At 42.4% G+C, this 23,643-nt stretch overlaps 1 protein-coding gene across 1 annotated transcript in view; it reads right to left on the bottom strand.

The window, feature by feature from the left end:
- Armh3 (armadillo like helical domain containing 3) overlaps positions 1-23,643 on the bottom strand; it is a 159,143-nt gene that overhangs the window by 96,346 nt on the left and 39,154 nt on the right. Inside the window, exons 12-19 of the mRNA XM_051199991.1 lie at positions 21,589-21,635; positions 20,773-20,848; positions 17,096-17,189; positions 12,462-12,563; positions 7,392-7,450; positions 4,392-4,457; positions 1,460-1,529; positions 359-419 (exon numbers count right to left, since the gene is read on the bottom strand). Of these exons, the coding sequence (XP_051055948.1) occupies positions 359-419; positions 1,460-1,529; positions 4,392-4,457; positions 7,392-7,450; positions 12,462-12,563; positions 17,096-17,189; positions 20,773-20,848; positions 21,589-21,635 (575 nt within the window). The remainder of the gene's footprint in view (positions 1-358; positions 420-1,459; positions 1,530-4,391; positions 4,458-7,391; positions 7,451-12,461; positions 12,564-17,095; positions 17,190-20,772; positions 20,849-21,588; positions 21,636-23,643) is intronic.

Raw genomic sequence — 23,643 nt, 5'->3', positions numbered from 1 at the left:
TGGTTCTTGATATTTCTTCACACACAAATACTTCCTTTTTCCCCCTTTGTTAAAGACTCTTGATTTTCTTAAAGATTTGTTTTATTTTCAATCACATGTACGTGTGTGGGTATATACCTATGAGTATGGGTTCCCACAGAGGCTAGAAGTGTCAGACAGCTCAGAAGTAGAATGATAGGTTGTTATGAACTGCACTAGATGGCTGGGAACTGAGTTCTCTAAAGGCAATATTCAGTCTTAACCACTGAGCCATCTCTCAGGCAAATGTGTTTTTCTTGAAGTAAAACAGACTATAAATTTTCTATCACTTTATTCTTTACAATAAATGTGCATATATAAAATGAACCATGGTACTTACACATAGAGATCCATAGGGAACTCCTTCATCATGTGTGTTACAATGAACTCCACCATCAGGTCTAAAAGGGAAATGGAGAAAAATGACATCAGTCACAGCGAAATTGACTCCTACATTTGAGTTGGGGAGAAAAGCTTCTCAAAGCTGTGTGTGCATTGTACTCACAATGATTGGTGTCCCCCACCTTCACACTGAGTGACATCCCCTGCCAACATCTATCTGCATGAATCCAATTTATTTTCTATGCCACTTTTGTAACACTTGCCATTTGAAAATTAACAAGTAAAATGCTTCATGCACTAGGTTTCAGCAAAGTAGCAGCTCACTCTCCTGTAAGTTAACAAGCTGAACACTCCTACTTCTAAAGGACCTGACAATAAATTTAGATACAAGGGAAATTTCATTGAACACAAATATAAGCTGATGGAGGGAAATCTGAGACTAGAGCATGAGGCAAGCAAAGATAAAAGTCTGGAACCCATTCCACAGGCAGACTCAACCCTAAAGCTACATCAGTGTGTCCAGCTCACCATCATGCTGCTTGACGGGAATGGTATGTGGGGCTCTTGGCCAATAGAATTTATTGTATGGTCTTCATTACTGTTCCTAAGTCAGATAGATTCAGGAACTGAGGTTGAACATCCAAGTGAAAAGGAAATGAAGAGTTACACTAATTCCTCTAAAGGAAATGCATATTTTTGGACAGACAAAATGACCCAAGATACAGCCCCTATCTATCAGCTCTGCCAGCCCTGTCTCAACCACATTTATTCAGCGGAAGTTTTCCATCTCTGGGTCTCTGATTTTAAACCTCTGACCTTTTGACACATCAATGCAGACCATGAAAGAGAAGTAAAGAATTTGAAATCTTGGTGACAAGTATGTCATACTCATTTCTGTCCCAGCAAAGTTTTGGGTTTTTGTTTGTTTTGTTTTGCTTTGTTTTTTGAGCAGGGCATCCTTTCATGGTTATTGGGGTTGGTTTACAGAGTACACAAAACTTCTTCTGTATCTATGCTGAGGAAAAGCACAGCACCCAAAACCTTCCTCATGAAAAGCATCAATGCCTCAGAAACCTGCCATGTGATGACACTCACTCACCCAGGACTGCACACACCAGGGGACGGCAAGGAAGGTTCTTGTCAGCCGCCTTCTTCCTGTGTCTCATAGGCTTCAAAAACACACAGAGAAGAAAGGGAGTTAGCAGACACTTGAACTGAAATCCAGTAGTGTATCGTGTTTCTCATGCAAATGCAATCTCTACTACAGAGATTTACTCTACCGAGTCTGTCTTGTCTTATTGTGTCTAGTGTGTGTGTTGGGGGGGGGGGGGGTGCTGGAAGGACAGGGAAGTGCTTCTGAGTTATCGATGAAGGCCTGTGACAAAAATACAATTTACAGGAGCTGGAGAGATGATTCAGCACTTAAGAGCACTGGCTGCTCTTCCAGAAGACCCAGGTTCAATTCCCAGCAACCACATGGCAGTTCACAACTGTCTGTAACTCCAGTTCCAGAGGATCTGACACCCTCACACAGATACAATGTAGGCAAAACACCAATGCACATAAAATAATAATTAGAAAAAAAAAGCCAGTTGCGGTGGCATACGACATTGATCCCAGCAGTCAGGAGGAAGAGGCAGAAGCAAGTGAATCTCTGTGAGTTCAAGGCCAGCCTGGTCTACAGTGTGAGTTACAGGCTAGCCAGAGCTACACAGAGAAACTCTGTTTCATAAAACCAATAAGTAAATAAATACAACTAACAGCAAGACAATAAATAGTCTGTCCTAAAGAGCCCTGATATACTCTACAACAGGACAAATGTCACCTGAACTTTATCTAAACTGTGCAGATAGCATTATTCACAAAGAAGGTACACTGATACTCTTCTACAGTAATGAAAAAAAAAAAAAACCCAATTAATAAAAATAAGTAGAGCTGGGAAGATGCTGGTAAAAAGAAAGCACAAGGTCAACCCCCAGAAGCCACATAAAGTCAGGAACAGTGGCATTCATGTGAAACCCAGGAATGGGTTGTCAGAGCCAGGCAGAGTTCTCAGATTCCCTAGCTAGCCAGCCTGGCCTATTTGGCAAGCTCCAAACCAATAAGAGATCCTGTCTTAAATAGAGGTGGACAATACCTAAGGAACACCACCAAAGGTTCTCCTGACTACCAGATGTACACAATGCACCTGCACGCATGCACGTACACACGTGTACACACACACACATGTACACACACACACACACACACACACACACACGAAAGTAGAGCCTTGAGACATGGCTCAGCAGTTAGGAGCACTGGCTGCTCTCCCAGAGGACCTGGGTTTAGTTATAAGAACCCACATGGCAGCTCACAACTATCAGTAACTCCAGTTCCTCTTCTGACTTCCTCAGGTACCAGGCACATAAGTGGTACACAAAAATACATGTAAGCAAAACACCTATACATATAAGATAAAAAGTAAGTTAAAAAAGTAAAAACTAAATAAATAGAAGAGAGGATAATGGTAGCTATACAGTCAGCAACTGGGGGGTGGACACTAAGTTTCAAATTTAAGCCATGCTGTGGTACTTTTTTTACATACCTCTAGCCTGATCTTCATCTTCCATATTCCATTTTCTCCACCTCTCAGGTGAATAAATTAAAGCAGATCATTGTGATGGGAGATGTCATTCTGTAAATATGTTTCTCTTATTGCTTAATGAATAAAGCCCCGTTGGCCAATAGATAGGCAAGATAGGGCGAATTAAGAGACAAGGATGATTCTGGGAGATGAAGTAAGGAGATTTAAGATGTAGATACTTGTGAGAAAAGAGGTCTGGACTGTCTCTCTGGTAAGATAAGACCACATGAAAACACTTAGATTAATAGAAATGGGTTAATATTTAAGACAGAGCTAGCCAATAAGAAAACGCTAGTAACAGGCCAACAGCTTTATATCTAATACAGTGTCTCTGTGTGTTATTTGGGGGCTGATACGGCTGTGGATACAAGCTGGCAGGGAAACTGGTAGTCAATTGTCTTATCTGATAAAAAGCATGCTATATAGCTGGGCATGGTGGTGGACATCTGTAATTCTAGCATGAAGGGGCTGGAAGCAAGAGAATGAGGTGTTCAAGGCCAGCTCAGGCTACATAGTGTGGTTGAGGCTGGTCTGAGCTACAAAAGACTCAGTGTCAAAGGGGGGCATGGCTTTAAAACTAGCTCAGCAGTTTTTGCCACCATCTGACAACCTAAGGTCAAGTTCTGGGATCCAAGTGATAGAGGGGGAGAAGACACTCCACTCCTGCAGCCGTCCTCTGACGCCCACTCCCACACTTACATGCAGAGGAGAGATGGGCATCCGCACATATATGCACATACATGCACACGCACACAGAGGGAGGGAACACACTCCACTCCTGCAGCCATCCTCTGACGCCCACTCCCACACTTACACTGTGCACACACACACATGCAGAGGAGAGATGGGCATCCGCACATACATGCACACGCACACATGCTTGAACATACACACACAATGTAACTTTTAAAATAACGAAAAAATAAATACTATCTTTTGAAAATAAGAGACGTAGACTTGAATTATTTTTTAAATCTATGTTATATTCTCAAATATTACTATAGCAGCTATTTGGTTATAGATCTTTTTTCTTTTCTTTTTGTTTTTTGAGATGGGGTTTCTCTGTGTAGCATGAGCTGTACTGGAACTCGCTCTGTAGACCAGGCTGGCCTCAAACACAGAGATCCACCTGCCTCTACATACCGAGTGTTAGGATTAAATGTGTGCACCACCACTGCTCAGCTGGTTGTGGATCTTTCTATCTTCAGCTGAGCAAAAGATAGTTCTATGACAAACAAAAAACCCCAAGACAGACATGGATCTGAGGACAAGCAATCACGCCCTGAACCCTCTAGGCACAATTATCCAGCTACATTTGTTCTTTAAGAGTCAATTTCATCCCAATTCAGACAACACACAAACACTTGTCTATTAAAAACAAGAAGTAGAAGGAAGTCACACCTACCATTCTATGTAAGTTTACTCGAAAATTCATGTTGTCATCATGTAAAAATGCATTGGCATACTGATCCTAATAAAAATAGAAGAGGTAAGATGTGAGAACTGTGTATAAGACTCAACTGGGCATGGCGGCACATGCCTATAATACTCAGCATTTGGGAGATGGAGACAGGAAGAGGAGAAATTTAAGGTCACCCTGAACTACACAGCCAATTTAATCCCAATCTAAGATGCATGAGACCCTGTGGAAAGACGGAAATACAATAAAGCTAGAAAGAGCAAGAAAGACAGAGGGACAGGAGCTGGTGAGATGCTCAGTGGCTAACGACATTTACCACCAAGCCGCATGACTAACTGGGCTTGATCCTTGCAACCCACATAGCTGTCCTCTGAGCTCCATATGCAAGCCAAGACACACAAGTACACACATATGCACGAATGCACACACACAAATAAATACACATTTTTAAAAGACAGAAGGGAAATGGGATGGGAGGTGGGGCGGAAGGGAGAAACAAAGAACGGTGGGAATAAAGAAAGGCAAGCAAGCAGGCAGACATGAATGCATGCATTTGAAATATATCATATAAAATCCTCCCTCTTTCCTCCCCACAAGCCCAAAACAAGGTCTCTAGCCTAGGCTGGCCTAAATCCCTCTGAAGCTAAGAATAGCCCTGAACTTCTGCTCCTGCTGCCTTCACCTCCGCCTCTGAGTGCTGAGATTATAGGCATATGAGTTTATACAGAGGAGGAGATTGAACCCCAGATTTTGTCATGCTAAGCAAGTGCTTAGCCAATTGAATTACATTCTCAGTCCAAATCCTTGGACCTTTATAAATTACTTCCAGGATCAGTTGGAGAGCTAATGTGATAAGCCTACAGCCTTTACATTAATCCCTTACTTAAAGCCATGAAATTGAGTATAATTTCCCAGTATGTCTTTAATGGGTCAAAGATCTCTGAGAAAATTAAATACAATAAAAATTAAAATCCAGAGACTTGAGACAAATGATGAGAGGAATCTGTTTTCCTATTCTCTCTTCCTTTCCATCTGCCCAAGGAGTCAGCTGTGTTTGTGACAGCTGGAGGCTCTTAGAAGGGCAGGAGGGTGCATGTGCTGGCGCCCCATGAGGCTCTAGGAATGAGGGGGCCTGTGCGCGCTCTGCCGGGAGTGACTTCAGCACAGCGGGAAGGAACTGCTATCCTGGCATCACTGAAGCAGACAAGACCCGTCCCTCCCTGTCTTAAAGACTGATGGAAAAGCAAACCCTTCTCACAGCACATTGGAAATAAACATCCCTTGGCTCTTTCCCAACACCTTTCTGAGATTTGACATGCCAACAGACTCCAATTACAAGGAACTGTTACAATTTGTGAGAAACAACTCCTTTAAAGATTTTCTTTGAAATATTGTTGAAAGGCAATTATACTAGGCCCACTGTTAATAAGTAGCTCTTCTGGAACCAACATCCCCCTGAGCCTTGTGAAAAGAGCTCAACTTCCCACAGAGAACACAGAAAGGGAACATGTGAGAGACGGCTACACCCCTGTGGACTACCTTGGCTATTTTCTTAAAACACAAAGACCAGGGAAGGGAGTTCTGCCAGCAGAGGCAGAAGCTATACAGTTAGCTCTAAACTAACTCAAGTCCCACCATGCCTGGATGTCAATACTAGTCAACCTAGCCAAAAGAGCCTACTCATGAAGAAGCATCTTTCCAAAGATAATTGTCACAGACAGCCTGACAAGCGTGTCTTCCAAGAGATCACACTAAGGGATTGAAGACTCATCCTAGATGTACTGCCCTATGGGCACTTGGGAGGCAGAGACAGGTGGATCTCTGAGAGCTCAAGGCCAGCCTGATCTATAGAGTGAGTGCCAGGACAGCCAGGGCTGTTATACAGAGAAACCCTTCTCAGGGGGAAAAAAAAGTCAGTCAACTTTCTCCTTCCATCATGAAGACCCCAGGGATCAAACTCATGGACAGGCTTGGCAGCAGGTGCCTTTACCGGCTGAGCAACCTCACCCACATGAAAATTGCTACTTATCTAGAATGTGATCACAGAAATGAGAAAAGTGGCTCATACACATCTCTTCTTCCGCCAGCTCTTGGTCACCACCGAAGCGCAGCCACTCTCCTGTCCCTCTTCTAACCCTCTGCCCCCTTTTTGAGTTTACTAAATGCAAAAGACACAACCTGGGCAGCTCCAAAGGAAAAGGATTGGTTTTCTAGGAAGTATGAAATCTTTTGGTTAGAACTGTTCAGGGCCAGAATAGAGATGGGGATGTAGCTCACGTGGCATAGTCTTGCCCAGCACACATCAAGGCCGTGTTCAATCCCAGCACCACATAAACCAAGTGTGGTGGGACACTGTGTGCTTGTACTTCATCACTCAGAGGGTAGAAACAAAACAGTCACAAGTTCAAGGTTATCCACAACTACATAAGAAGTTCAAGGGCAGCCTGAACTATAACAGACCCTTGTCTTTAAAAAAGGGGATGTTTGGAGAACCAAGCCAGAACCATCTATCCTATTCTCAACTACCATAGTTACTATATATCAGTTTTGTTTTGTCATGTTTGAAATAGGGCCTCGTGTATTCCCCAGCTGGCCTCAAACTCACTACTAGAGCCAAGGAAAGACTTGAAGTTCGAATCCTCCTGTCTCTGCTTCCAGAGTGCTGTGCCTGGTCAGGTTTTATATGTGGTGTTGGTAATCAAAGCCAGGGCCTCATAAATGCTAGGCAAGCACACTACCAAGAGTGACATCTCCCAGCACCTCAAAAGTCATCATTAATTCATCTAATACTGCTGAGTCTCTATTGTGCGCCAGATAATGAGAACTCAGAGGTGATGAGAGCAAGGGCCCTGATACCTACGCTCACATTCTAGAGGAAGGAGATGGACCACACAAAAGGACCTCGAGTCATGAAACAAGGGTAGAAAACAGGGGTGGGCAGAAAAGAGAACTCTGGAAGAAACCAAAGTTCACCATAAGACCTACCTCTGCAATACATGTAAGGATAATCAGACAGAGTTTGCCACTGTGAAGCCTGTGTTCATCTGCAAAGAAAAAAGTAAAGTCTCCTCTATACACAATCCAAATCACATATCGGTAGAGAACACAAATGCACATCATGAAGAGGGGCTTCCACGGGAGGCGAGAGTGAAGGGCTGCGGGGCAGTTCAGTCAGTCAAGTACTTGCTGGGCAAGCATGAGGGCCTCACTTTTATAAAGGCCTGGGGTACACTTGTAATCAGGGAAACGGGATCTCTGGAGCTCGCTGGCCAGTCAGCTTCACCTACTTGGTGAGTTCTAAGCCAGTAAGAAACCTGTCTCAAAAAATAAAAAAAAAAAGGTGGACAGTGTCCAAGGAATGACACCCAAAGCTGCTACACATGCACACACATGCGCACATGCACACAACACACACACACACACACACACACACACATTGCATCTGTATACAGATAAAAACACACTCATGAACCAAAATCAGGGTGGTACTAAATTAAGTCCTGCTTCCCTCTTAGGCAAAGGAATTCTCCCAGAATTTTTTTTTTTTTTCTTTATCCTGGTAAAATATCCAACCAAGATGTAACCCTTCTAATCATATTATCATGCCCATGCCTTTTCTTCCAGTTGAACCCAGAGTCTTAGATGTGGTAAACAAGAGCTCTACTACTAAACAATACTCCCCAACCCTAGTGCCTATTTTAAAGAGAAACCAGATTTCTCTTTAAGGTAACACCACCAAAGACACAAAGTACCAAGTATTTTTAAAAGATTTTAAAAGTAGAACCAAAACAAGGAGATGAAAACATAAAATTTCAAAAACTGCATAGGAAGGACCTAATAACATCTGTTTTTTAAAAATCGTGTAGTGTAGTATGTTCACACTCACTTTATTATCATACTATTTACTTTATTATACTTCATAACATACAAAGTAATACAGGATGATGCAAAGTGCTCAGTGGTTAAAGAATGTTCTTCCAGAGGACAGAGTTCAGTTTCTAACATATATACATAAGGTAGTTCAAGACTGTAATTCTACCTCCAAAGGATCTAACACCCTCTTCTGGCACACCCATGCAACTCACACATAACACGCACGCACGCACACGCATGCACATATTGTGTGTATGTATGCATACAGGAATAATAATAATATTAACAATGATAATGAGATCCTGTAGCCAGGGCATGGTACAGCAAGTCTTGGGATAAAACAAGAGAAGAGACAGACATATGAACCACACAACAGCCATTTTTTGAAGTTAACTATTCAGCATACTTAACCTTGTCCTTGCCTGTTGGCAAAGATATACTGCAGTCTATAGACACTATGAACACCCATACTGGCTATTAATTAATCCATAATTTGGGCTTGTATTTATGAATTTGAAGTGACCAGAACAGATGCTTATGTAACTGTTAGAGCTAAATATGCATTCCAAGAGCTTCAATTCACTGTGTTATATTAAGAAAAGCTAAAAGTTCATTTTTTTCTGGGTCACATTCATGCAATTTCTTTCTGCTGTGGTTGTTGCAATATCTGTAGAGAAAGAAACAGTTTACCCATTTCCATAAGGAAGAAATAGCCTCAGGAAACTCAGACACACAAGAGTCTTGTTATCTTCGCCTACCAGATCTCACTCGTCAAGTCTCAAAAAATCAGCCACCTCAGCAGTTCTCAATGGACTGTCCTATGTTAAGAGTTGGTGACAGGGAGTATGTGCATGGAGTTCATCTCTTGATATTCCATATTCTTGAAAGAGAAATCAGATAAAAGCCCAAGCTTTCAAGGCAGCAATCTCCAATAGAGCATGCAATGTCTGAACACAGCACAGCTTAGACTCACACACCAGGCTCCCTTTAGCTCTGGAAACTCTTCACTTCCCATAGTCATCTTTCATCTTTCCGATCACTGTCTACGGTGCTTTCTCCTCACTCTGGAGCCCCTGAACCTGGTCTTTCCTTCCTTTCTAGAGCTCTTGAAAACCCTCATAACAGAAAGCTGCTCAACTGAAAAACAAAAGCCCTCTGAAGTACAAACCATGCTGAAAGGGGCCTCAGACCACCTCAGAGCAGCACACTCTCCTCACAGAAGACAAAGCAGCAAAAACAATGGATTCTAGCAGGTTTTGGTTCTACAATAAAATTGGCTTTTATGATATACGGGAATCTGAAGTTATTCATGTCATAAGTTAATAACTCAAGTGGGTATGGTAGTATACATATGTAATTCCAGCACTTGTAAATAGACAGAAAGATTAAGAGTTCAAAGCTAGCCTCTACAAAAGAACAAGTATGAGGCCAACCTAGGATTCTTGAGACAAAGAAAGAAATCAAGAGAGAGAAGTCTTTATCAGAGAAGCCTCTTACTAGAACAGCCCATGGTGTAGTGTTCTGAATAAAAACAGCCCCCACAGGCCCATTGGGAGTGTCACTATTAGGAGGTGTGGCCTTGTTGGAGAAAATATGTCACTGGGGATGGACTTCGAGGTTGCAAAGGCTCAAGACAATCTCAGTGTCTCTCACTCTCTTCCTGCTGCCTGTGGATCCAGATGTAGAGCTCTCAGCTACCTCTCCAACGCCATGTCTGCCTGCATGCTGCCATGCTTCCAACCATGACAATAATAGACTAGACCTCTGAACTGTAAGCAGCCCCACTGAAATGTTTTCCTTTATAAGAGTTGCTATAGACATACAAGAAAAACCCTAAGACACCATGGCTAGTGCAGAAACCAGTAATTGCCAAAGTGTCAAAACTAAGTAATGTTGAACACTTGACTTTCAATGGGACAGCTTTACCACCTGCTCCAGGGCTCAGAAAACATCAGGAAGAGGGAACAAAAGGAATGTGAGAGCCAGACACCTGACAAAGCAAATATACACAAGAATGGGCATTAGGCCGGGTGGTGACAAACGCCTTTGATCCCAATACTCAGCAGGCAGAGGCAGGCAGATCTCTGTGAGTTCGAGACCAGCCTGGTCTACAAAGTTACACAGAGAAACCCTGTCTCAAAAAAAAAGATTGGGCATGGACATTTCATCATGGACATAGAGGGACCTGTGAGGACCCATCCTTCTTTCTGGGACTACTGGCAATTAACAGCTACTGGGGGAGGAATGTCATTCCTCAGTGGTGTGGCTATGGTTAAATTACCCTTGCTCCAGAAAATAACCTCCAACCCACACTTAGCAAGAACCCTGTAATTAAACTGGTGGGGGCGGGTGTTACAGATGGTCTCAATAATCGTTGCTCTTTCAGAAGACATGACCTTGGCTCAGTTCCCAGCACTGACAAGACAGCTCATAACTGTCTGTAACTCCAATTCCAGGAGATCTCACACCCTCTTCCAACCTCCATAGGCTCCTGCCCAACGCATGTGGTACACAAACATGCTCTTAGGCACACATACTCATGCACATAAATTCAAACAGCACTGAAACTCAGTAAGCCACACACAAAAGGCGACATAAAGGTAGCAAGGGGCACATACATAGAGATGTGGAGAGATGGCTCGGCAGGTAAGAGCACTGGCTGCTCTTTCAGAGGTCCTGAGTTCAATCCGCAGCTTACAACTGTCTGTAACTATAGCCCCATGATATGATGCTCTTTTCTGGTGTGCATACATGAAAACAAAACATTCCTATGCATAAATAAATAAATCTTAAAAAAAGAAACAAAGAAAGAAACAAAGAAAGAAATCAGGATGGGGACTTGACGGGAAGAGGCTTTTAAGTGGGAGAAGGAAGGAAGAAGAGCAGAGATCAAGACAAGCCACGTGGTGCAGACTTTAATCCTAGAACTATGGAGGCAGGGGCAGGCAGATGTCTGTGAGTTCAAGGACAGCCTGGTCTACATAGTGAGTGCCAGGCCACACAGAGATACACAATGAGTCCCTGTGTCAAAATAAAGATGAAGAAAATTTAAATCTAACTTAAAAGCTACTAATTAATATAAATGTATGGGACTTCCAGTTTTATAAAAAGGAGAAGAGAAAGGTTTGAGGGTAACAGGAGAAACTTCAATGTGAACTGGTTTTTCACACAATTAGAGAGATGCTGTTGGATTCTTTAGACATAATAATGACATTTTAGATATCTAGGAAAACATTTCTAATTTCTGGAGATGAGGCCAAAGTACTTAAACGTGAAGTAGAGTGGTATCTCCAATGTCCTTTAAAGGGATACAGTCCAAACAAAAGGAGTTTAAGGCCAACCCGGCACAGTGAGTGTCAGTGGGAGACAGGTGATCACTGTACAGTTCTTTTAACACAGATAGAAAGATAGACAGGCAGACAGACAGACAGATCTCAATTTATCACAAAACAACAAATTGCCAGGCAATGGTGGCACACACCTTTAATCCTAGCACTTGGGAGGCAGAGGCAGGCAGATCTCTGTGAGTTCAAGACCATCCTTGTCTATAGGAGCTAGTTCCAGGACAGGCAAATATACACAGAGAAACCCTGTCCCAAAAACAACAACAAAAAGAAAACTACAAACAACAAAATCAAAACCAAAAAGAAAAAGAAAGCTGCTGCAAAATGAAGACCAGGAGCCAGGAGCATGGCGCCAGCCGCCATGACGCTGTTATGCTGGTGAGCCGTGCCCAGGGCCCCAACGGCCCTTACCTCACAGCAAAACAATCCCAACCCTCAGTTCTCTCCCTCTTCCACGCTGTATCTAGAATCAGTGACATTTCTATTTTAAGTGATAAGAAATACAGCCCTCTGAATCTCCTCTAATTCTTACCACAAGCTAATGCTTTCAGGAATTCCCTGAAGCAAGCTAATGCCCCCCCACCCAACTTCCCACACAGAAGACCGTGCATCCACTCACCAAGACCTGCTAAAAACTCTTACTAATTTTTCCTTTTCTATAATTATATATTCCTCCAACTCCAGGCTTTCCCAACACCACCTAATTGTCACCCACAGTGAGAAATCACTGTTTGTCAGAGACCAGGTCATCACCTACACAGGAGGCCCCAAGGGTTCATAGGTCAAAGCCTCAAAATTAAGCCACTGCTAGCCACACCTCCAAAGCAGCATGTCTTACCTTTAGTGTCCTGCATGACAATGGAGCTATACTTTAAGAAGGTTATCAGTAGATTACTGGTCTGTACATCTGCATCCAGTGAGAGTTCCACAGAACTTATAACTGGAATAGAACAAATAGAACACTTAGCCCATAGCACATTCCACCTAACACTTCTACCCACATAGCCAATTTGCCAGCAGGCAAGAAAATGACTAAATAAATTTTTCCCACAACAGAGAGAGGACCAAATATTTTCCATAAAATTTCTATCTAGTCTTACTAGGCCTCTAGAGTCCCTATGCTCTCCCTAAACCTGTCAACCTTCTTTTTCACCTAGGGTCAATCCAGTGACATTGTTTCACCTAACATCCTAGAAAAGGATGTTAATTCCATTCCAGCCCCAAGTAATCAACAGCTGGAGGTCCTTCCTAGAGGCACTGTCATTCTAACTAAAGGAAAAAGTTGTAGTGAATACGAATGAGCCTTGCTTTGATGAGTCTCTTGCTTAAAATAAACGAAAAGTTCTTCCTAATAAGGGAAATTTGCTCACTATGCAGAACAAGCCCTTACACTAAAAGTACCCAAGATGAAAGCAGCAAAAGTTAAGGCAGAATTGTTCAAATTCTACCCTTTAATCTCTGCTGTGAAAAGGAACCTGAAATATAGCATCAGACTGGAAACTGGTGGACACTGCTGACTAGCACCCTTGAATTGGAACAGTACACGCCTCTCCTATTTCCAGAAGATCCTTCCTCTGCTGTCCTGGCCCCAATGAACAATGGGAATCAGACCAGAACTGACCTGACCACAGTAGCTTTAACTTAAGAGTCCCCAAGATTCAAAGACTTTAAATTAGAATTAGTCAACTTATTAAGTACTTTAGCAGTGTCTAAAATATAATACATACACAAAAAGAACCTCAAGATGGCCCAGGGACATTTGAAAATCTATTACATTCTGCTACATTTCAAACTATGAACATACTGCTAGGTTTGGGATATTAGTCATAATATGTATTCATGACCATAATGGATCCCCCTGGAGTTATTATAATGCATGCAGAGGACATTTATTAACCATGGGAAACACTGTATTCTACTGTTCCACAACACACAGCAAAAGCCTTATGAGAAAAAAATTAGCCTGCCCAACCCTTGGCTGTTTCCCCATAATCTGGCACCTAAGAACGAATAAAAGATAAACTGATTTTTATATCGAAGCACTAAAAGAGTTCCTGGACAGACTGGGAGATAAAGAGAGAGCCTGGCTCAAAAAAAAACAACAAACCTCAAAGGTACAATAGGCCTTTCACTTCAAACCACAGCCATTTTGAACTCAGAATCCATAATCATCCCTTTCTTATCTAACTAGTAACTGGAAGTTTTACCCCACTCACACACAGCGATAACTAGAAAACTATCTTACATAATATGTAGAAATATAGAACTATATATATTTTTAGTTTACCAGAAAGTCCTCTCATGCCAAGGCGGAGTTGTCAAATGTCAAGTCTGAGCTGCGAACAAATGTTACTGCTAACTGCTGGCTTTTAAAAATAATAGTACCAGTGACATACCTTTAAATATAACTGGGCTACAGAACAGCACTATAATTAAAAACCAAAAATTGAAAATAAGGCTATAAAACTTAGGACCCCTACAGAAAGGAAATGAGTTAGGAGAGAAGAAAAGCAGAATAAAATAAAGACAGAATCAAATCCCTCACAAATTAAAATCTCCTCCCAAAGCAAGTATCATTCCTTAACCATTGCCTTTGTAATCTTCCCAGGAGCTTTTGTCAAGAGAGACCTGTCATCTGAAAGTGGGCTGACAAGCTTCCCACTAGAAGACTAAAAGCTCAGTGATTGTAGGTAAGCACAAACCCTGCCATTGCATAATCAAGTGTGTGGGTGAAGTGTTCACAATCAACAGCTGAGAGGCAATTCCCTGAACTGAAGCATCCAAACCTCAGCATTGCACAGAACTGAGATACACACACACTCACAAACACACATGTACGGCTTTCATATCCATGGTAACTAGGCAAGCCATCCTTAAAGAGAAAGTGCAGTGTCTTCACTGGTTTATGTAGTGGCCTGAAGAACCAGACAAGCAGACAACTCTCACTAAGCTTCTTCTCATTCAGAAATGCTGGAATTTGGCTTTCAGTTCTAAACAGATCCAATTTGTTGCCATAGATCTAAATATCAATGACAGCTCCTTATCATACTTCTCTGATGCCTATACTGCCTTAAAATTCAAATGCAAAGAGCCATATTAAAATGTGGTGGTACTGGGCTGGAGAGATGGCTCAGCCGTTAAAGGCTAGGCTCACAACCAAAAACATAAAATGTGGTGGTACACAACTTAATCCCAGCACTTGGGAGGCAGAGGCAGGCAGATCTCTGAGTTCAAGGCCAGCCTGGTCTACAGAGCAAGTTCCAGGACAGACAGGTCTACACAGAGAAACCCTGTCTGGAGAAGGAGGGAAGGAAGGGGAGAAGGAAAGAGAGAGCGAGAGAGGGAGGAGAGGGTAGATGTGTGCATAGGGGCTGACCCTAACATCCACCTCATCTGTGACCTGAAGGGACTGGTCCTGTGGACCCATAGCCACAGGATCTCCATGACTCATAAAACAGCAGAATATCCTGGGGGAATTTCAGTGAGGATCCAGTATTGATGGTGCAGCTAGCATAAGCCAGAGGCCTTGAACCAGGCCAACAACTCAATGCAATGAACATTTGCAACTAAAGCACTCAGGAGGCAGAGGCAGGTGGATCTCAGTGAGTTTGAGCCAGCCTGGTCTACAAAACTAGTTACAGGACAGTCAGAGCTCTTACCCAGAGAAACCCTGTATCAAAACAAAACAAACAAAAAACTATTATTATTGTTGTTGTTGTTGTTGTTGTTACTGTGGGAAGCTCATGTTGCCATACATGCATAGGAAGATCAGAGGACATCTCTCCTTTCCCCTTACGTGGATAACTAAGGGATCCAATTCAGGTCGTCAGGCTTGTACAGCAAGCACTTTTTTACTCACTGAACCATCTTGATAGTCCCAAAGCTGGGTATTTCTTAAACCCATTTACACAAAATGAGCTCAACATCTGAAACATAACACCAAGTATTAATGTAGATTTTTTTCAATTCTTTCAGACAGAGTCTCATAAAGGCCAGGTTGGTCTCAAACTCACTCTGTAGCTAAGGATGCCCTTGAACTTTTCTGATTCTCCTGTTTCCTTCTCTATCACAGACATGTTCTGAAATGCCAAATTTTTGTAAGGCCCTGGCAAGCAAATCCAGGGCTTTGTGCATGTCCCTCAAGCATCCCACGAGTACTTTCAGGGGTATACTGTTTCTTAGTTGTGTATTTGTGGGGTTTATTTGTTTGTTTGCTTGTTTTTCAAGATAGGGTTTCTCTATGTCGCCCTGGCTGTCCTGAAACTCACTTTGTAGACCAGACTGGCCTTGAACTCAGAGAAATCTACCTGCCTCTGCCTCCCAAGAGCTGGAATTATGGGTATACTACTACCATAACCCTGGCTAGCAATTTTTTTGAGACGTTTCATGCAGCCAAACTGCAGCTGGGGTTACACTACCACACATGGTTTTAAATAAACTACTTTTTTATAATTTTTAATTATGTGGATGTGTGTGCCTGTGCCTGGAGGGCGAGAGTTGTCGGTTCTCTGTCAAGTACACGCAGTGGAGAGCTGCCTGATGTGGGTGCTGGGAACTGAGTGCTGGGAACTCTGCAGCAGAGGTGTGCTCTCCATCACTAAGCTGCTCTCCAGCTCCACGTGCCGTTTCTCACACAAGGAAACACTCCACTCACTTATCTTTCCAGACTTATCTCTGGGACTTGAGACAGTCTAAAGGACAGCATCATATACTTTCTTTTCTTTTCCTGCACAATAGTCTACTGTGTCACCCGGGCTAGTCTCAAATCCCTGTGCTCATGTGGCTCTTGAGCATCTCAGACCCCAGATGCTGTGAATATTGGGCATGTGACACAGTCCCCAGCTGACAAATCTTTCCCTTTCTGTTTTCCTTTTCTTTCTCTCCTTCTTCTTCCTCTGTCTGGTGATTACACCTAACGCTCACCAATGCTAGGCAAGGGCTCCACCACTAAATTCTATCCCCTTCCTGTCTTAAATTTTGAGATAGGGCCTCAATAAGTCCACTAGGTTGACCTTGAACTCATTATGCAGACCAAGCAGGCCTGGAATTTGTCATCCTTCTAGCTCAATCGCCAAGTAGCTGGGATTACAGATGTATACCAACACTAATTACCCACTTAAACAAATTAAAAGGATTATTACTTTAAAAAAATTAAGAAACGTATTCTATGCTCAATACAGCTATGCTTAACACTGAGCCAGCCAGGCAATGGTGGTGCACGCCTTTAATCCCAGCACTTGGGAAGTAGAGGCAGATCTCTGAGTTTGAGGACAGCCTGATCTACAGACCAGGACAGCCAGGGCTATACAGAAAAACTGTGATTCTAAAAAGAAGAGAAAGGAGGGAGACAAAGAAAGAAGGAAGGAAGGAAGGAAGGAAGGAAGGAAGGAAGGAAGGAAGGAAGGGGAAAGGGGGGGAGAGAAAGATCTAAAATCATATTGGTCATGAACACTGTAGAAGTGGTGGCCTTACCATCAGAAGAGGGTGGAGTGGTTCCAAGTGGTGTGACTGGGGTTGTTGGAGTAGGACTGACAGGGGTTGTCACCAACCCCATTTCTGGATGGCTCTGAAAGAGGAACAGATGGGTAAGAAAACAGAAGATCATGTTTACTGGAGCAAACTGAGACGAACAGCTCACTGAGGACCTGCATTCAGCGCCCCTGAGTGCTTGATAACCACTGACGCCTGCTGAGCTCCAGCAGGAAGCACCATGGAATTTCATTATGAATTTCATTATGAAATTTGGGTTCTATTACACAAGTTTTTCTGTAGAGCCATATTAAAAAAACAGTAAATAAATTATTCAAATGTATATACTATTTTCATGGCCACAGAACTGACAGACAGATGTAGGTAAACTAAGGGGGCGCTAGGAATCATGAAAAGAGCTATGCTGATGGCAGCACTACTGTTAAAAAGGAAAAGAGCATGCAGGCTAGCAAGATGGCTTAGAGGGTAAGGTACTTGCTGCCAAGCTGATGACCTGATTTTGGTCCTAGGACCCATATGGTAGAAGGACAGAACTAACTCCCAAAAGTCATCCTCTGACCTCTACATTAACACATACACACACACACACACACACACACACACACAATGTAAGGGAAAACAACATGCAAGAATATGAAGAATGTGAAGGCAGAGGCAAATCTGGAGTGGACAACACAGGTGACCCATGTTCTCGGCTTTCCTTAGCCACCGCCACATCTACTGGAGGAAGGAGGCTCAGGGATAGATCTTTTTAGGATCCCATTCCTTTTTCTTTCCTTTTTAAAAAAATTATTACTTTATGTGCATTGGTGTTTTGCCTGTATGTATGTCTGTGTGAGGGTGTCAGATCTTAGAGTTGAGACAGTTGTGAGCTGTCATGTGGGTGCTGGGAATCAAACCCGGGTCCTTTGGAGGAGCAGCCAGTGCTTTTAACCACTTTGCCATTCCTCCATCTCCAATCCTTTCCCTGTTCAGCAGCTTTGCCAGTCTTTACCTTTCTCACCTCCTCAGCCTGTTATGGAATTTGATGGACAGACAAGAGACTTGGTGAGAATAGTAGATAAACTTTCTTCATTATCTTATGAAAACTAGTAAGAGTCTAACACACACCCCAAAGTAGCATATTGTTTTCAAAACACAGCCATACTTTTTAGTTAAAATTCTACTAGTGGATTCCTTTAGAAGAAACAAAAGAAATACACACACAGGCATGGTGGCATATGCTGTCAATCCCAGAACTCAGGAAGCAGAGACAGGTGGACCTCTGGGTTCAAGGACAGCCTGTCAGGCCTACACAGTGAGATCCTGTCTCACTTTAAAAAGGGGCAGGGAGGGGGAGTGTAAGGGTACTTTTTTCCTACCGCTGCCTTGGTATTGTCCTGCCGCCACGCCGCCAGCCCCAAATAATGTACAGAGACTCTGTATTAGATATAATCCTGTTGGCCAGTTACTAGTTGCTTATCGGCTAGCTCTATCTTAATTATTAACCCATTTCTATGTAATTTCCACATGGTCTTACCGAGAGCAGAGGAATGGCAGTTCTGTTCTCTCCAGACTCTCCATGCTGACTCCTCCTTCCTACTTCCTATTTCCTCCTTGTCTCCTAGTCCCTCCTATCTTCCTTTCCTATTGGCCAACAGTGCTTTATTCATTAACCAGTATGAGAAACATATACAGAATGACATCTCCCATCAGGGGAAGTATTAAAAAAAAAAACTTACAAGCATATTTTAAACAGTGTGCCATTAAGATAAAAACACTTCACTTTTTAAAGAAAGATAGTTTTCATAGGCTTCTGTCCTAGCTTGTTTTAGTCCCTTCCTGTGCTAACTACCCCTTAGGCATAGGAGCAAGTACCTTATATCTTCTTGGCCTCAATTGTCTACTAACTAACACATCCTGCTTAGAATGATTGTTTTTACTTTTGTTCTCTGGTAAGATAATAGTGTAAGTGACCTGGCCTATTCTATCTCCAGTTGTAATTCCCATAAAGGTTTAGAAAGAAGGCAGCCTAACAGAAAACCCCAATAACTCCATAGAGCAACTAATACCAGCAGATTCTATTAGGTAATATGTAGGGAGTAAGGTTTTTCCCCTGCCGGCTGGACCCACTGTGGCGCCAGCCCCAAATGATACACACTGAGACACTGTTTTACGTATAATGCTGTTGGCCAGGTACTAGTTTCTTATCGGCTAGCTCTGCCTTAAGTATCAACCCATTTTTATTAATTTAAGTATTTCCACGTGGTCTCATCTTACCGGAGAGTGAGGCAGGACCTCTGTTCTCCCCGGTCTCCCCATGTTGACTTCTCCTTACTACTTCCTAGAATACTCCTTGTCTCCTAGTCCCGCTTATCTTGCTTTTCTATTGGCCAACAGTGCTTTATTCATTAACCGGTATGAGAAATATATTTATAGAATGACATCTCCCATCAGTGATATGTAGTAATCTCAACTTTTTTTTTAATTTTTCATAGTTTCTTTATTATTTATTGATTTAGAATGTTATGTTCATGAATGTTTTATCTGTTTTGTATGTCTGTGAAGGGGTCAGATTCCCTGAACTGTAGTTACAGACAGTTGTGGGTCACCATATGGTACTGGAAAATGAACTCGGGTCCTGGAAGAGCAGCCAGTGCTCCTAACTCCCGAGCCATCTCTCCAGCCACATCTCAGCTCTTTCCAACGTTAAGAGAATCAGTAAACTAGTCCAGCCATTAATGTTGCATGCCATTAGACCTACCTGAGTACTAGTTAAACACATTCATTTGAGCGCAACACAAACCATAGGCAACTTATGCAACATTTTGTTACAAAACTGAGTTTAAACAGGCACAGCCAAATGAACTTTTTTTTTAAGACAGGGTTTCTCTTTTTAATGTTCTTAGTTGTCCCGGATCTAGCTCTGTAGACCAGACTGTGATGGGAGATGTCATTCTGTAAATACGTTTCTCATATTGGTTAATGAATAAAGCACTGTTGGCCAATAGGAAAGCAAGATAGGTGGGACTAGGAAACTAGGAGAAGAGAGGAAATAGTAGGAAGGAGATTGAAGATGGAGGACGGAGAGAGAAGAGCTCCAGCCCCTCTCTCCGGTAAGATGAGACCACGTGGAAGTACTTAGATTAATAGAAATGGGTTAATATTTAAGACAAAGCCAGCAGATAAGAAACTAGTAACTGGCCAACAGCATTTAATATCCAATACAGCCTCTGCGTCTTATTTGGGGCCTGTGCGGTGGTGGGACCAGACCGGTGGGGGGAAAAAAACCTACTCCTAGCAAGACTGGCCTTGAACTCACAGAGATCCACCTGCCTCTGCCTCCCAGTGTTGGGATCAAAGACATGTGCCACCACTGCCAGCTCAAATGGACTTTCTAATGGAATAAATCTGTATGAAATTTAAGGCGAGGTCTGAGAATACAGCTCAGAGAAGCATTTGCCTAATATGTATGGGGTCCTGGATTTGATTCCACAACATTATAAAAATTAAACATAAATAAATAAAATTTGAGGGAGAAAGGAATTGGGAAGGAACTCAATATATAGCCCAGGCTGTTCTTGAACTCATAGAGATTCACCTACTTCTCTCCCCAGTGCTAGTATTAATGGTGTAGACTACCATACCCAGCCAGGATTGGGACTTTTAAGATAACCAACCTGAGCTAACACTGTGATGAAGTTTCTATTTAAATGGACAGCTTCATAAAGTGCCAGAAGAATGGCCTCATTGGTCCTAAAGAAAAGGAGAACAAATAAGATTCATTCTTAAAGAGTAGAGAATGTGAGACATTATAACCATCAAGAGCTCCTCATCACCAACCCCTCTATTTTCACCTTTTGGACATATGCACAAGAACACAGGTTAAGAACCTGAAGCCCTAGGACCAGTTCTTCCCACTCCTACCCACCTAACGCTGTAAGAGGCTACACCCAGCCCTCATTCATTTCATTCCAGAGACAAAACTAATAATAGTGACCTTACACTCAGGAGACAGAGGTAATAGAACTGCTACAAGTTCGAGGCCAGCCAAGATCTATACAGGGAGTTCCAGGGCAGCCAGGACTATACATAGCAAGATCATGTCTCAAAAACTTTACTTCTGTTTTCTTTAACACAGGATCTCATGTTGTCTAGATGGTAAATTTCTGATCCTCCCATCTCCACCTCAGGAGCGCTGGAATAACAGGCATGTGCCAATCACAACCAGTTTATTTAACGTTGATGATCAAGCCAAGGACTTCAGGCATGCTAAGTAAGCATCCTATCAACCCCAGCCTCTAAAACAGAGCTCTCCAAGAATCCACTGTTGCTTAAAACACATGAAACACTTCAGAAAACATCAAAAAAAAAAAAAAAAGTCCTAATCCCTCCAAAAGATGTTCTAAATCTGTAAATGGTCGATAGGAGGTTACATTTTCTGCTCTCTGCTCTCACACTCAGCAAGAGAGCCTACACAAAGTCCAAGTACTTACTGTACCGAGATTTTCTCAGGGGCGTCTGCTATGAACATGCTGCCCACCTGTGGAAGGAAAGAGGAATCACACATTTTACACAAGAGGCCAGGAGAGCAGCTCTGTGCCTAAGGATTTAATCAATGAAAAACTAATGTAGTAGCAAAGAACAAGGAACTATGGGCCATCAGTGACACAAAATCCAGACCACTATGAAAACTGTGAAAGACTTACAAATAATAAATAAAATAATAAGATTCCTACTAAGTCTTCAATGTGTAAGTATCAAGGTAGATGTCAACCTAAATACTGTAACCACAGCACGTCTCCAGGCAGCCACTTACTTGCAGTCAGAAACTGACTTACCAAGAACTTCAAGCTTGTCCTGATACCTCACAGCTATAATCTAAAACTCACAAGTTCAAGTTAGTCTGGGATACACAGGTAGTGAGGACCAACATGAACTAGAGTGTCAGAACCTGTCTCAAAAGGAATAGATGTTTAAACTTCAGAGAAAGCAGGCTGCTATCAACCAGCTAGAGCTGTCTATGGAAAACCCGTTCTCCTTTCAGATCACACCCTGTCAAGGAAGGCAATGAGTAATTGGCACAAGCTGCCTTTAATGCACATAGTATCAGAAGTCAGACGTGGTGGTCCACACCTGCAAACTAAGTGCTTGAGAAGTAGAGGGAGGGTCAGAGAGTTCCAGGTCATCCTCAGCTATATAGAACAAATTCAATGCCATCCTGGGTTTCATGAGACCCTACCTTTAAAAAAATTGAAGATGTCTGAGAACAATATACTCTAATTCATATAAACAAGTATAAATATAAAATTCACATTCTATATATAGCCTCTGAGACATTTCTGTGAGTTATGTCTCAGAGTTAAAACCTTTATAAGATTCTTCTGAAATCAGGGTCTAAGAAGAAAAGGGTTAAGAATGCTTAGGCACCAGGAGAAAAACTGCCCAGGGTGGTAGAACAATTGTTTTGCTGAATAAACAAACTATCTCAGCTCTAGGGCACTTGAACAAAATGCCCCCCACAAATGGGTTCCAAATTTGCCTCCGTTTGAGGACCCACTTATACCTATCTATCTCCCTTTCTTTTTTTCCATTTTATACTTATTTCATCTTTTTAAAGATTCCTTTTCTTGCCAGGAGGTATGGTGTACACAGTTAGTTCCAGCCTGTGGTTTCAATGTTTGCCTGGCATGCTCAAAGCGCAGGCTCAATCCTCAGCACCATGTAAACAGAGCATGGTAGTGAGATGTCTGATACAGCCACTAGGGATCATGTGGCCACAGAAGACCATGAAACAACACTCATATCTACCCCCTTCTACTCTGTTCTACAGTCAACTTCTAAACAGAGCCAACTCATTCTTGAAATGGAATCTTAACTATGTTGCTCAAGTTGGTCTTGAATATGTAGGCTCAAATTATCTTCCTCGTTTTACCAAGTAGCTAGGACTGCAAGGCCAATTCTTGGTGGAGACAGAGCCTCTCTACATAGCTCTGCCTGGCCTAGAATTCACTGTATCTACCAAACTGGCCTCATATTCATAGAGATCTGCCTTTCCCAGAAAAAGTCTACATTAAGGCAGACCTTTTCTATCTTTCTTTGTAGACCTGGCTGGTATGGAACTCAGAGATCTCCCTGCCTCTGTTCCCAAGTGTTAGGATTAAAGTCATGGACCACCATGCCAGTTTCCTCCTTTGTTTTGGAAACCAGATTTCTTTATGTAACCCAGGCTAGCCTCAAATTCTTAATTTTCCTGCCTCAGCCTTCCCAATTATGGGATTAATCTGCTACTAAGCCCAGTTATACTTTTTATTTACTAATTAACCAGGAAAAAAAATCAGTCCCAGAAAAATCAAAGCTCCCCTCTTCCCTATTTAACTTGGTTTTAGGATTGGATAAAACTGCTATGGTTCCAACCAGGGTCTGGTGGCCCAAAATATAACCAAAATTGGGAAGGGTAGGGCAGAAGGGCTGTCATGAGTGAGTACCAAGCCAGCCTATACTAAAAACTGAGGGTCTGTCTCCAAAGAGTAAGTAAATGGAGAAAATAC

Source organism: Phodopus roborovskii, unplaced genomic scaffold (genome assembly GCF_943737965.1).
Source record: "Phodopus roborovskii unplaced genomic scaffold, PHOROB, whole genome shotgun sequence".
NCBI lineage: Eukaryota > Metazoa > Chordata > Mammalia > Rodentia > Cricetidae > Phodopus > Phodopus roborovskii.
This window is presented reverse-complemented; position numbering and strand designations above follow the sequence as displayed.